Consider the following 11,267-nt stretch of genomic DNA (forward strand, 5'->3'; position numbering starts at 1 on the left):
CAGGACTTACTTCCCAATGCAGGCCCGCAACCCTGCCTCCCGCCCTGGTGGCGGGTACCGACTTGCCCGGCGCTGCGTGCTGCAGCCTGCCGGACTGCCACCGGGTCGGCCGATGGGAGCCACACGAGCTTCGTGTGCCAGCGCCCCATGCCGGCCCTGTGCCCACTAGAGGCTTTGCTGCCTAGGCCTGCAGGCCAATCCAGCCCTCCTGGGCCTTCTGTTTTGGAATTGGCCTGACCAGGCAGACAGGGGTGACAAGCACTGCTCCTTCGACTTCTGCCCTCTCTTCTTCCACAGCTGTGTGGCCGGGACACAGACTCACCCCCAATGCCTGGCCCCCTTCCAGAACCCCCCAAACCTGGCCCAGGCGTGCGGCTCAAGCACCGGCTCAGGGCCTCAGATGCCTTGGAAGAGGACTCAGCCTGTGGTGTGGAGGAAGAGGAGGAAGAAGCTGTGGTGACAGGAGACAGGGGTGCAGCCTTGGGGGGCCCCAGGGAGCATGCCCTAGACTGGGACTCTGGCTTCTCAGAGGTGTCAGGCAGCACATGGAGAGAGGAAGAGCTGCCTGTACTCCAGCATCCAGCACCCTCAGCATGGCCCCCCCGTAGACAGCGCCTCTTGGCCAGTGGCATCCCCCTGCCTGGCAGAGCTCCTGCAGCCATTGTACCACCTGCCCACCGACCACGGCCCAAGTCCACCCCAGACGCCTGCCTGGAGCACTGGCAGGGGCTGGAAGCTGAGGACTGGACAGCAGCCCTACTTAGCAGAGGTCGTAGTCGCCAGCCCCTGGTGCTGGGGGACAACTGTTTTGCTGACTTGGTGCACAACTGGATGGAGCTGCCCGAGGCAGCAGGTGAGGGGGACAGTGGGGGTGGGCCCCGTGCCCGTGCTCGGCCCCCCCAGTTCCTGCTTGGCCTCTCTGAGCAGCTGCGGCGCCAGCTGGCCAGGGCACGCCGGGCAGCAGTGGCAGGAAAGCGACTGTCATGCCCACCTCGCCCGGAACCTGAACTGCCTGCAGATGTCTCACGCTTTGCAGCCCTCATGAGTTGCCGCAGTCGCCAGCCCATCATCTGCAATGATGTTGTCAGCTACCTCTGACCCTGCCCTCCAGCCTGGGACAATAAAGGCCTTTCTCTGCACTGTCCTGGTTCCATACCCCTGAGGCTCCAGGAGGCAGCCTCAGTCCTGCAAGGCACAACTCAGGCAGGCGAATCTAAAGAGCCTTTTCCCTCCCTGCAGGGGTCCCTGTCATGTCCATGTCACACCCCATGTGTCTGCCCCGTGTTCCATCATCCATCCTGTCCACTTACACCTTCCTTCAACAAGCATTTATTAAGCGCCTACCGTGGGCTTGGGATGCATGGCTCAACAGAACTGGGTGGTGGGGCTGCTGCCTTGTCACAGCTTGTAGTGCAAGGGTGGGAAGGTAACGTCCTCCTTCTCACCCTCATAGCTGAGCTCCAATACCAGCACCCGCTGCCCAGGCTCAGGCACCTGGCGTGTCACCTCCAGCACTAGATCCGTCACCCTGGTGGCATGGGGGGGAGAGGGGTGGGGAGATTGGGTAGGTGAGCAGTGGCAGGCAGAGAGTGTCCTGGCATGGACTATAGGGTGTTGGCGGGCCATAAGGAGCCCAAGCCAGGAGCAGGAGCAGCCCAAGACAGGAAACATCTGAAACTATTTTAGGAGCGGCTGGCGGGGTGGGCAGGAGGCAGGAAGCTGTGAGTCCTCTGGGAGTGGGCCGTGAAAGGGGAGCTGAGCAGGGCGTGAGCTGGTGGGGCTGGCCAAGCAGGCAGTCCTAGAGGCCCCTCCTCAGGCTCTTGGCCCTCACCCCACCCCCAGCCCATTTGCTGGCTCCATTTGGCAAAAGAAAACTTCAGGAAGGTGTGAGGGGCCCAAATGGGATTGGGAAGAGGAAAGGCTGCTTGTCCCCCACCTCCAACCCCCAGGGACAGAATGAGGTTAAAGCCAGGTGTGGGCTCACCTGCGGGACAGGTGCTGGTCCTGCTTTTCAGGAGACCATCCTGCCGAGTAGAGTAGGGCCTTCCCGTGCAGCAGCATCCTCACCCTCAGCCCATTTAGTTTCTAGAGAGAGACAGGTTAGGTGCCAGCTGGGCCAGGCTGGGCCAGGCCTGGGGGAAGGGCAGGAATGGGGCACACCTGGACATGGGCCAGCAGTGACTCCAGGGTCCTCTCGGGCTGCCCAGCAGGCACTTCCAGGCGGTCCCAACAGGTCCACTTCCAGTGATGGAACTGGGGGGCAGTAGTGGGGAGGAGTGAGAAGCTTCTTACACACACACCCTCCCCCTACCCCAGTTACCAATAGCTTATGGCCACTTTCCTAGGGGAGGAGCTGGACTAGAGGCAGGATGCAGAAGCCAGGGGGTGGGGGTGGAAGGTGGGATCTGGGCCCAGAATCTCAACACCCTCCCCGCCCATGCTGGGGCCAGCACAGGAAATGGGGCTACGGGGCCCCCACACAGGGAAACAGGCGATCCATCACACGGTCGCGTGTGTGTGTGTGTGTGTGTGTGTGTGTGTGTGTGTGTGTGTTGTTGGGGGGAGCAATGCTTCCTGAGGAAGTGGGAGCAGGGCCGCTGCAGTCTCTGATAAAGCTGCTTGTTCCTCAAATGCAAGGCTGGATGCTGGGGGTGGGGTAAATCCTGTCCCCTAATCCTTTACCACCAGGGCCTTGGACTACTCATGGGCACATGGCAAGGGGCACAGTGACTCTAGCAGGAACACAGTCCACAGAGGACTCCTCTTCCTGTCCCTCTGTTCCTTCCTTATTTCTGGAGTCTTGGGATTCTGGTACCCAGAGCTGAGGGCATAAGGGTGGCAGGCAGCCAGGCACCAAGACAGGAGGAGTTCGGCCAGCTCCCCAGAAAACACAGTGGGGTCAAGCTGAGACGAGGCCAGAGGTGAGATGGGGGACCCTTCCCTCCCCCTCCTCCACGGACAAAGGCAGCTTGTGTTCTAGCTAGAGGAGGGGCCCCTCACAAAGGGGCTCTGTGTGCTGTGCCCTGAGGGACCCCAGGGCTGCTCAGCAAAAGCCCAGTGCTGGCCCATGACCTCTCCCCTCTCCCCTGGTGAGGGAATTCTCTCTGTACCCTCTCCTCTGCCCTAAGGAAATGCCAACTATTGCAGAGCCTGGGCACACAGCCAGGGGCATTCATAGCCCTACACTTGAAGGAACACACATGTACACAAGCCCACATGTGTAGTCACATGCACACACACGCAAGCCCACATTGTGAAAGAGCCCTGCAGTCCCATCTGGCACACAGATGTGCAAGCATGCTCCCTCCATGCCCACACACCATAGGGCCAGGGATGCCCAGACCTGTGTGCACTCATACCTGTGACATGAATGCACACATCCCCACAGGGCTGCACACCCCACACCCGTGGTGGTGAGCTCAGTGCCCTTTAACTCAGGTCGAGGGGGCGGGCCAGGATCCCCATGCTTTGCAGGCCGATATTAGGCTCTGTTTGGGGCTAGGGCCCTAGTCCCCCCTCCCCCTCAGGGGCACTTCTGGGAAGGAGAGAACTGCGGGGGATGTCTGGCTCCACTAATGAGTTAAAGCTGCAGCTCCCCCAGACCCTGACTGTTGCGGGGTGGGGGTGGATGACGGCTGCTTCCTGTGTCTGACAGGTCCCAGCCTGGCTTTGCAGCAGGGAGGCGACTAGAGGGAGTCTTGATGACTCCCCCAGAGTCTGGGTCCTGATGAGAGCCTGAAGCTAAAGTAGGGCCTGTTTGGGTAGGTGCAGGGAAAACTCAGGTCTGGTGTGGGTGGGGTGTCAAGGGCTCACCTCCTGGATGGCTGGGGCGTGAGGTACCCAGCGGCTAAAGTAGTTTTCAGCCAGGTTCAGGTAGCTGTGGCGAAAGGCACTGCGGGGCCGTGGGCTGCCCACCACCTTATACATCTCCAGGCCCACCAGGCCAGCCACAGCTGCTGTAGTAGTGGCAATGGCTGGGGTAATCCGGCCCACAATTCGCTTGGTCTGCCAAGGACAGGAGATTTGGTCTGGGCCCAAGGCATAAGGCTAGGGTTTGACCCCCACCTCCAGGCCTGAGCCCCAAGGGGCAGGGTACCTTGGTGCGGTCGGCTGGTGGGATCCCATAGTTCTGAGCTCTCAGGCTCGCTGCTGCCGCCACAAAATCCACATGGAAATCATTGTCCTGTGAGGCCCAAGGCACAGTAGTATTAGCATTGTCCAAGTGCCCCTCACCTTGGCCGACCCTGTGCCACTGCACAGCTCTTCACACAATTCGGTGGGGTGGATGCTCACATCTCCCCACTTAACAGATAAGGAGGCTGAGGCTCAGGGAAGGTGAGCTGCTTCTTGGGTCCTTCTGGGAGGAAAACTCAGGCCAAGGGGCTTCAAAGCTACCTTCTTAGCTCTTGACCTTCCCCAACAACCTCTCTAGCCCGGCCCTTCACCCCCACTCGGGCTCCCACCTTCTCAAATGTCAAGGGTTCCAGGGGAGGGCCCACAGTCCAGATTTCCAGGGCTTCATGCAGTTGCTTCGACTGCTCAGGGCCTGTCAGGGGAAGTAGGTGTTGGGGCAGTCCTTAGTCCCCATGTCCTGCACCCCTCTGGAGCCTGCTGCCTATCCTTGGTCCCTGCCAAGCCTATCACTTACCACTTTCAGGGAGACCCCTTGATGGATGGTGCAATCTCCTGTCCAGCAGCCCCAGCCCTCACTTGTGTGTGTGTGTGTGTGTGTGCCCATGCACACCTATGTGACTCTGTCCTCACCTGGGGGCCACAGCTAGTTGCTCCCTAGGGCCCAGTGGTTTGTGTTCTTTTGTTTGTTTTTTGTTTTTGTTTTTTTTGGCTGAGAGTCTGCCAAAGGAATGGAGGTGGGGGAGTGGGGTGGGGGTGGGGTAGGCAGCAGGGAGAGGACCTACTGAGGGGCCAGAGGATGAACCCAAGGCTACAGAGAAGCAAGGTCAGAGGGCCTGAGAGGTATTGAGTTGGCTTCAGGGCCCCCAGACCCCGTCTTCTTTCTGCAGCACAGGCTGAGGAGGGTCAGGCCTTTGGGTGACAGCACGGGGGGCCAGGGTCAGGGACCTCACCAAACTCAGCATACGCCGAAGCCAGCTCCAGGTCACTAGCAAAAATGGGGGCTAAGTCCTGGGGGCCAGGCAATGGCAGCAACTTCAGCAGTCGCCTGAGCGCAGTCTGGTCCCATGAGCCAGGCAGCCCATGCATCTGGGCATACAGGTTGGCAGCTGCCAGCACGTAGAGGAGATGCGTGTCCTGCAATGAGACCAAGAGCAAGGGTGGCTGCATGGGCTTGAGCGAGCTTGTGTGGGTGCATGGGGTGGGGGTCACCGCCCATTTGTGGATCTATTTGAGTGCCTGCTTCTGCCTCCCATTTGGACACCCACATGTACATAAACATGGCTCTCTCCCTCTCAGCATCTGTGCATCTCTACAAAATATAGAGGTGCCCACCTCCGCTCTGAGGGGCCATATTCCCATCTCAGGGCCGCCAAGGGACTCCACTCACTTGGCTGGCGTCAAACTCCAAGGGCTGGGGACACTGTTTGGGACCCGACCAGAAAAGAGTTCCATTCTCTAGCACCTAGGGAAATGGAGGCTGCTGGGCTCAGTCGGGTCACCCTGAGCCCTCAGCCTCCTGAGGAGGCCCTCAGCCTCCTGATCCCTAGCCACCCACTTTGTTGGGTGGGAAGCGGCTCAGCAGCTGTGTGATGCCATAATGGAAGCAGAATTGCCACTGGCCAAGGGCCCAAAGCACGCAGTCTCTCCAGGTGTGTGGACGCTCTCTCAGGACACCCAGCACCACCTGCTGCACGGTCAGCACCTGTGACTCATCCAAGTGTGCCAGAGACGTGAGTGCCCTGTGGACAGAGGAGAAAGTCTGAGGCTAAGCCCTAAGCCTCTTGGTGTTAGGGAGCCTGGACTCCCATTCACCCTTGTTGGCGGTCTTACTGTTGGTGGCAGTTGATGGTCTCGGCAGACAGACGGAAAAGTCCTTCAAACTCATCCCGGGCCCACTGTGAGGGGAGGGAGGAACAATGAGGTGCCGGTTGGCAAAGGGGTCTGTAACTGAGGACTGAGCCAGGTGGGTAGGAGTCTCTGGGGTTCTTCTCACCTGCAAGGTGTGCTCGGCTGTGCTGGGGAAGTGCCGCACAGTGCAGACAGGGTAGGAGGCATCCTCAGAAGCTGCAGCGGAGGCGGGGGCTCTGTAGTCCTCAGTCACGTGTGGTATGAACACACAAGCACTGCCCAAGGTGCCCTCTGTGCCTGCCTCCAGTAGTGGCTTCAGATAATGGGTGCAGCGAGCAGCCACATAGCGCCCTGGCGAGGGGGGCAGAGAGTCAGAAGTGGGGCTGGCACAGCCTCGGACAAAGGGTGAGTTCTAGGCTTGAGCACTCACGGGCCTGGAAACTGTCCAGGGCAGCAGCCACGCCATCCACACTGGAGAAGAAGTTGTCCCCATAGATGTGCTCTGTAGTAAGATCCAGCTGGTAGGTGAGCGGGGTCACCTGCAAGTCTGAGTTCAGGCGGTGAGCGGCCTCTGCAGCCACCTCCGCCTTTGGCCTCTGAGAAGAAAGCAGGAAGACGTTGGGTGGGGGAAGGGGCGCATTGTGGGAGGACAGTCCAGGACACGGGTGTGGGGACGGGTCGGCACTCACACCAAAGTCCTGGGGCCTGAAGAGAAACTGCCGGCTGAGGTTGGAGCGCTCCACATGGTCCATGTCAGCAACAGTCACGCCCCCACTGCCGCCAGCACCCAGGCCCACTAGGGCAAAGCCTTTGAGCAGCTCACAGCCGATAGCGCCAGCACCCACCTGCCAGCAGGAGCAACCTTAGCCAGAGGGCCAGGACTTGCCCTTCCACATACTCCCAACCTCATGACATAGCTCACCAGGAGGTAGTGCTGGTGGCTCAGCTTCTCCTGAAAACCGGCCCCAAACACTGCAATTTGCCCGTCATAGCGGCAGTCTCTCTAAGGGACACAGACAGGGGTCAGTGATGGCCACTGGCCTGTGCCGCATCTCCCTCCTGCACCCAGTTTTCCAGGTCAGGATCTCGGGACCATTCTTCCTCTTTCCCCCCAGTCCTGAGTTTGGATAAGGCTTGCACCCCTACCCCAGGTTCTTACCGGTGCATAGTCCTCAGGATTGGGAAAGGGCTCCTCATCTTCTGGAAGGCAATCAAGGGCATCAAAGTACAGCCACTGGTCCAGGGGCATAAACTTCTTGGAGACTGCCTAGAAGTCAGCACTTCAGTCTGGGGACTCTTCCCACCTCCTAATCCCCTCAGATCCTGGCTGAGGGCTGCACCCAGATTGGTGAAGCTCCCAGGGCCACTATCTGGTGTTGGGCACCCTGTGGCACCCACACCGACCTCTGCACCCTTCCCAGTCCCACCCTGCCTCTACCTGTACCCACCTTCAGCACTTCCTGAGCAGCCACTGCACCCAGCACAGCTGCCATGGGGCTCAAGCCACCAGCACTGCTCAGGGCAACTGTCCGCACCAGAGCCTTATCCAGCTGCTCTTCCAAAGGCTCTCCTTCTGTCCCCTTCAGTGATTCCAGGGCCTGGGCTAGGTCCACCACCATCTCTGCATCAACCTATCGGGTAGAACTCTGTCAGTAAAGCAGCCCCAGCTTGAGGTCCACTCCCCATTTGAATCCTTCAGGCAGCCATCCACCCTGTTCCACAGAAGAGGAAGCAGAAGCCTGAGTGGGAGGGTCCCACTAGCGGATGCCCGGTGCCAGACAATGGCCCTGGAGGCTTCCCCAACCTGGGGGCACCTTCCAGACCAGATCTTAGGGGTTAGGAGTAGCATGGGTCCCCAGGCTTTATGCTTGGTCCTTTCATGGACCCAGCCTCTGGTCTATAGATACTGTGTATCATCTCCTTTATATGAGTGGGAAACTGCTTCTGGATTCAGTCTTGAATCTGTAAGACAGTCATTGTTGCCTCCTGGTAGGTGAGGCCCCATTAAGGCAGAGGCTGGAGGGAGGGGCATCGGGGCCACTCACAGGATCCCAGGGCTTAGGAGGGCGGCCATGGAGCTGCTGAAACTTGTGCAGTGCATGGAAGGCCTGATGCAGGCAGTGGGCACGGTGAACTTCCTGGGGACTCTGGGCCACAACACGGGGCTGAAACAGGGCTGTGTCCAGGGGCTCCTGCAGGGGGCACTCGGTTCACATTCATGTCCAGAACACTGTGGGTCCCTCGAGGTGCCCAAGCTCCCCAACCTCAGATGCACTTGAACTCACGTGGCTCACAGTCTTGGGTCTCTTGACCTCAGTGACAGCCCCACCACGCAAGTAATGAGAGAAAGTTGTTGTGTCCCCAATCTCCAAGGTCCCATCTCCTGGGGGAGATTGAGCCTGGTCAGTATGCCCTCTGAACCTGAGTAGTTCCCCACACCCCATCCTGTCTTGCATCTACATTCTTGATGTTCCTCCACCCTGAGGAAGGGGGAGGGATAACTTATCTCCAAGGACCAGGTTGTGTCCACCCCCAGTGGGGACCTGGGCACTGAGCCTGGAGTTGGAGTGGGGTTGACTTAACTCTGCACGTGGAGAGGCCGAGGAGCACAGCCGTTGAGCTCCACCATGCCCTCAATGCCTGAGAAAGTCACCAAATCCCCATTGTTGAAGCGGTGGGCATCGGCCTCTTCTCTCAGAGTGAGAATGCCAGGGGAGCCCTGGATAAGAGGTGGCTTGCTCAGGGCTGCCTGTCCCTGCTTTCCACAGGCTCTGGCAGCCCCTCCTTAGTAGGCGAGCACCCCCCACATTAGCACCCACCTGGGAGATGTGCTGGATGGCAGCCGTCAAGGGTTCTGCCTCTGTGGGGTCCTGCACAGTGAAGTCATCACCAAAGTCACAGAACAACTGCCTGTGGTGGGGTGGGAGGGGTCACTGAGATGGCTCAGTGGTTAACTGCCACAGTTGTGGTGAAGGGTGACGTACACTAGGGCAAGCCCAGAGGAATCGGGAAAAGAATGCTGGGAGAGGCTTTAAGGATTTACTGGATCAAGTCTGGAGGCTGGGGTAGAGGAAGCACACAAATGGGACTGGGGACTGTATAATCAAGAGGGGATGCTGGGACAGGCCTGAGGTTGGGTGGAGGGGATCTGGAGCAAGCCTGGAGCTGGGGACAGCACTGGGACCAGTTGCTGCCTGTGATGTGGCAGGCTAGGTAAGCCATCTCACCCCACGAGGCCTCGGGTGTCAGCCACCAAAAAGCAGACTCCGTGTTTATGGCAGATGGTGCCCACCTTCAGCTGCTCCTGTAGCTCCGAGGCAGTCAGCACCACCACCTGGGTGGACCTCATGATCAGCAGGGCCAGAACCACTTCAAGCCCACCCTGCTGCTAAAGGCTGGAGGGGGACACTGGGCTGGCCTGGAGAGTAGGGCTGGGAGGGCACCTGGAAGTCCAGCAGCAGGTCCTCGGTGATGTCACCCGTGTGGATGCACACCTGAACAGCTCCATTGAGCTTAGCCAGAAGTTCTTGAGATGCCTCAGCCCTGCTCCTTCCCAAGTCCTGCTCTGAGAGGAAAAACTAAAGAGAGACCCAGTCTGGCTTTAGCAAGTTTTCTCTTGGGCCCTCTCCCCAAGGGCTGTGGTCTGGAAACCCATAGCCCCCCAGGACCCTCACCTGGGCAGACAGGTCAGACCAACAGGTAGGGTGGGGATCATGAAGAGTGAGGCTGCCCACGCCCATCAGGACCAGGTTTTTGGCCACCTCAGCCCCCACGCCCTGCAGGCCTGACAGTAGCACCTTGGCTCCCTGAATCCTCTGCATGGCTGGCAAGCCCAGCACATACCTGTGGGTGGGAAGTAAGAGGGCAGGCGATTGGAGATCAGAAGTCAGAAGGCCACCCCGCTCCTCCCCACCTCGGGCCTCACAGCTGCCGCGAGTACAGCTCTTCATCCAGCGACTTGGAGGTCTCCAAGACATCCATCCTGAGGCCTGGGGCCAGAAAACAGGCGGCAGCGCTTACAGATAGGGTCTCTGCGTGGCAGGCAGTGCCAGCAGGAGCCAGTGCAAACAGGCACTAAGGCTAAGGAGTGAAGCACACTGCCGGTCACAGCTTTCTTCCGGGCTCCTCTGTCATTTCGGGGGAAAGCAAAAGTGAAAGTGAAACTAGACTGAGCAGGCTCCTGGTCCTGCCTCCAGCCTGTCCAGCACAGCCTAACCTGGCAAAGAGGAGTTCTGGCTGCCCTAGGGCACTGGCAAGGAAGGACAGAATTCCTGGATCTGTTCCCCCTCTGGGAGAGCAGGTATTTCTCTTGAGGGAGGGGGCAGGGCCATAGGAGGGATCCATGCGGTCTCCTGTAGCTCCCTAGATGTCCTGAACCTCAGGCCCCTATCCCCCTCAGGGGCCCCTGCCTGGATGGGCTTCCTGCCCACAGAGTACCAGTGGGAACTCCCTTGTCCTGAGGACTTGCCTGATCTCCTAACCACACACAGAAACTTAAGAGACCCTAGAGGGCAGAGCCAGTCCCATCCCAGAGGCTTTGAGAGCTTATGGATTATGTTGTCCAGGGTTTAAACTACAGACTTGGGGTGGAGCCTAACATCTTTGAGAGTGCCTGTGTGCCCCTGAGCCATCTCCTCAGGGATCAGGGATTCCCCTCTGCCCACAGCTGCCTGGTCAGGACAGTCGGCAGCTCTAGGTAGCCAGTCAGGATCTCTCACTGATGAGTGCCAGGACTCAAAGAGGGTTCTCAGTCTCTGAGTGCCAGCCCTGAGAGTGGGAGGCATGGGGCAGCCATGATCACATGTCCTTATTTGTCATTTAAACTTTTATTTTGAAATAATTATAGACTCAGAGGAAGCTGCAAAAATAGAAAGGAGAGATCCTGTGTACCCTTCACCCACAGATGTCCCCTTCTGCCTTCTTAGGAACTTGGGGCCAGTTCTTTAGAGGATGGACCACAGCTCTCCACAAAACTCCACAATAGCTAAACCAGGTGCTATCATAAATTCTTTTTTTTAAATTGAGGGAAAATCCATACAACATTAAAATAACCTTTTTAAAGTATACAGTGTAGTGGCATTTAGTGTATTGACTATGTTGTGCAACCACAATCTCTCTCTAGTTTCAAGACTTCATCACCCACTGAAAAACACCACAACCATGTTAAATAATTGCTACCCATCCCACATCGCACATCTCACCCCCTGGCAAACACATATGCTTTCTGTCGCTAGGCATTTGCCCATTCTGGATATTTTATACAAAAGGAATCATACAAAATGTGA

General features: G+C 58.4%; 2 protein-coding genes across 2 annotated transcripts in view; one reads left to right on the forward strand and one right to left on the reverse strand.

Moving 5' to 3' along the window:
• INKA1 (inka box actin regulator 1) overlaps window positions 1-1,137 on the forward strand; it is a 1,779-nt gene extending 642 nt beyond the window's left edge. Inside the window, exon 2 of the mRNA XM_007466208.1 lies at window positions 298-1,137. Coding sequence (XP_007466270.1) covers window positions 298-1,098 — 801 coding nt within the window. The 3' untranslated portion in view covers window positions 1,099-1,137. The remainder of the gene's footprint in view (window positions 1-297) is intronic.
• A 261-nt stretch (window positions 1,138-1,398) lies between these two features.
• Window positions 1,399-9,963, reverse strand: UBA7 (ubiquitin like modifier activating enzyme 7). Its single transcript, XM_007466209.1, has 24 exons — window positions 9,908-9,963; window positions 9,657-9,825; window positions 9,426-9,560; window positions 9,210-9,316; window positions 8,802-8,892; window positions 8,566-8,701; window positions 8,268-8,365; window positions 8,028-8,174; window positions 7,431-7,613; window positions 7,142-7,249; window positions 6,905-6,985; window positions 6,672-6,827; window positions 6,413-6,578; window positions 6,128-6,333; window positions 5,965-6,029; window positions 5,690-5,873; window positions 5,522-5,596; window positions 5,085-5,268; window positions 4,464-4,546; window positions 4,097-4,183; window positions 3,814-4,005; window positions 2,161-2,253; window positions 1,985-2,085; window positions 1,399-1,528 (listed from the first exon to the last, which is right to left on the reverse strand). The coding sequence occupies exons 1-24, from the start codon at window positions 9,961-9,963 to the stop codon at window positions 1,399-1,401; spliced, it is 3,033 nt and encodes a 1,010-aa protein (XP_007466271.1).
• Window positions 9,964-11,267: the final 1,304 nt, after the last annotated feature.

The sequence above is a fragment of the Lipotes vexillifer genome, unplaced genomic scaffold (genome assembly GCF_000442215.2).
Source record: "Lipotes vexillifer unplaced genomic scaffold, Lipotes_vexillifer_v1.1 scaffold1004, whole genome shotgun sequence".
In the NCBI taxonomy this organism is placed as follows: Eukaryota; Metazoa; Chordata; class Mammalia; order Artiodactyla; family Lipotidae; genus Lipotes; species Lipotes vexillifer.

What these genes read in the sequence shown, in the direction of transcription:
- UBA7 (XM_007466209.1), bottom strand. Translation starts at nt 9,963, where the DNA reads ATGGATGTCTTGGAGACCTCCAAGTCGCTGGATGAAGAGCTGTACTCG. An exon ending in CCATCCAGCACATCTCCCAG is followed by an intron (nt 8,702 to 8,801) that starts GTGGGTGCTAAT and finishes CCTCTTATCCAG; the next exon opens with GGCTCCCCTGGCATTCTCAC. An exon ending in GACCAGCACCTGTCCCGCAG is followed by an intron (nt 1,529 to 1,984) that starts GTGAGCCCACAC and finishes CCATGCCACCAG; the next exon opens with GGTGACGGATCTAGTGCTGG.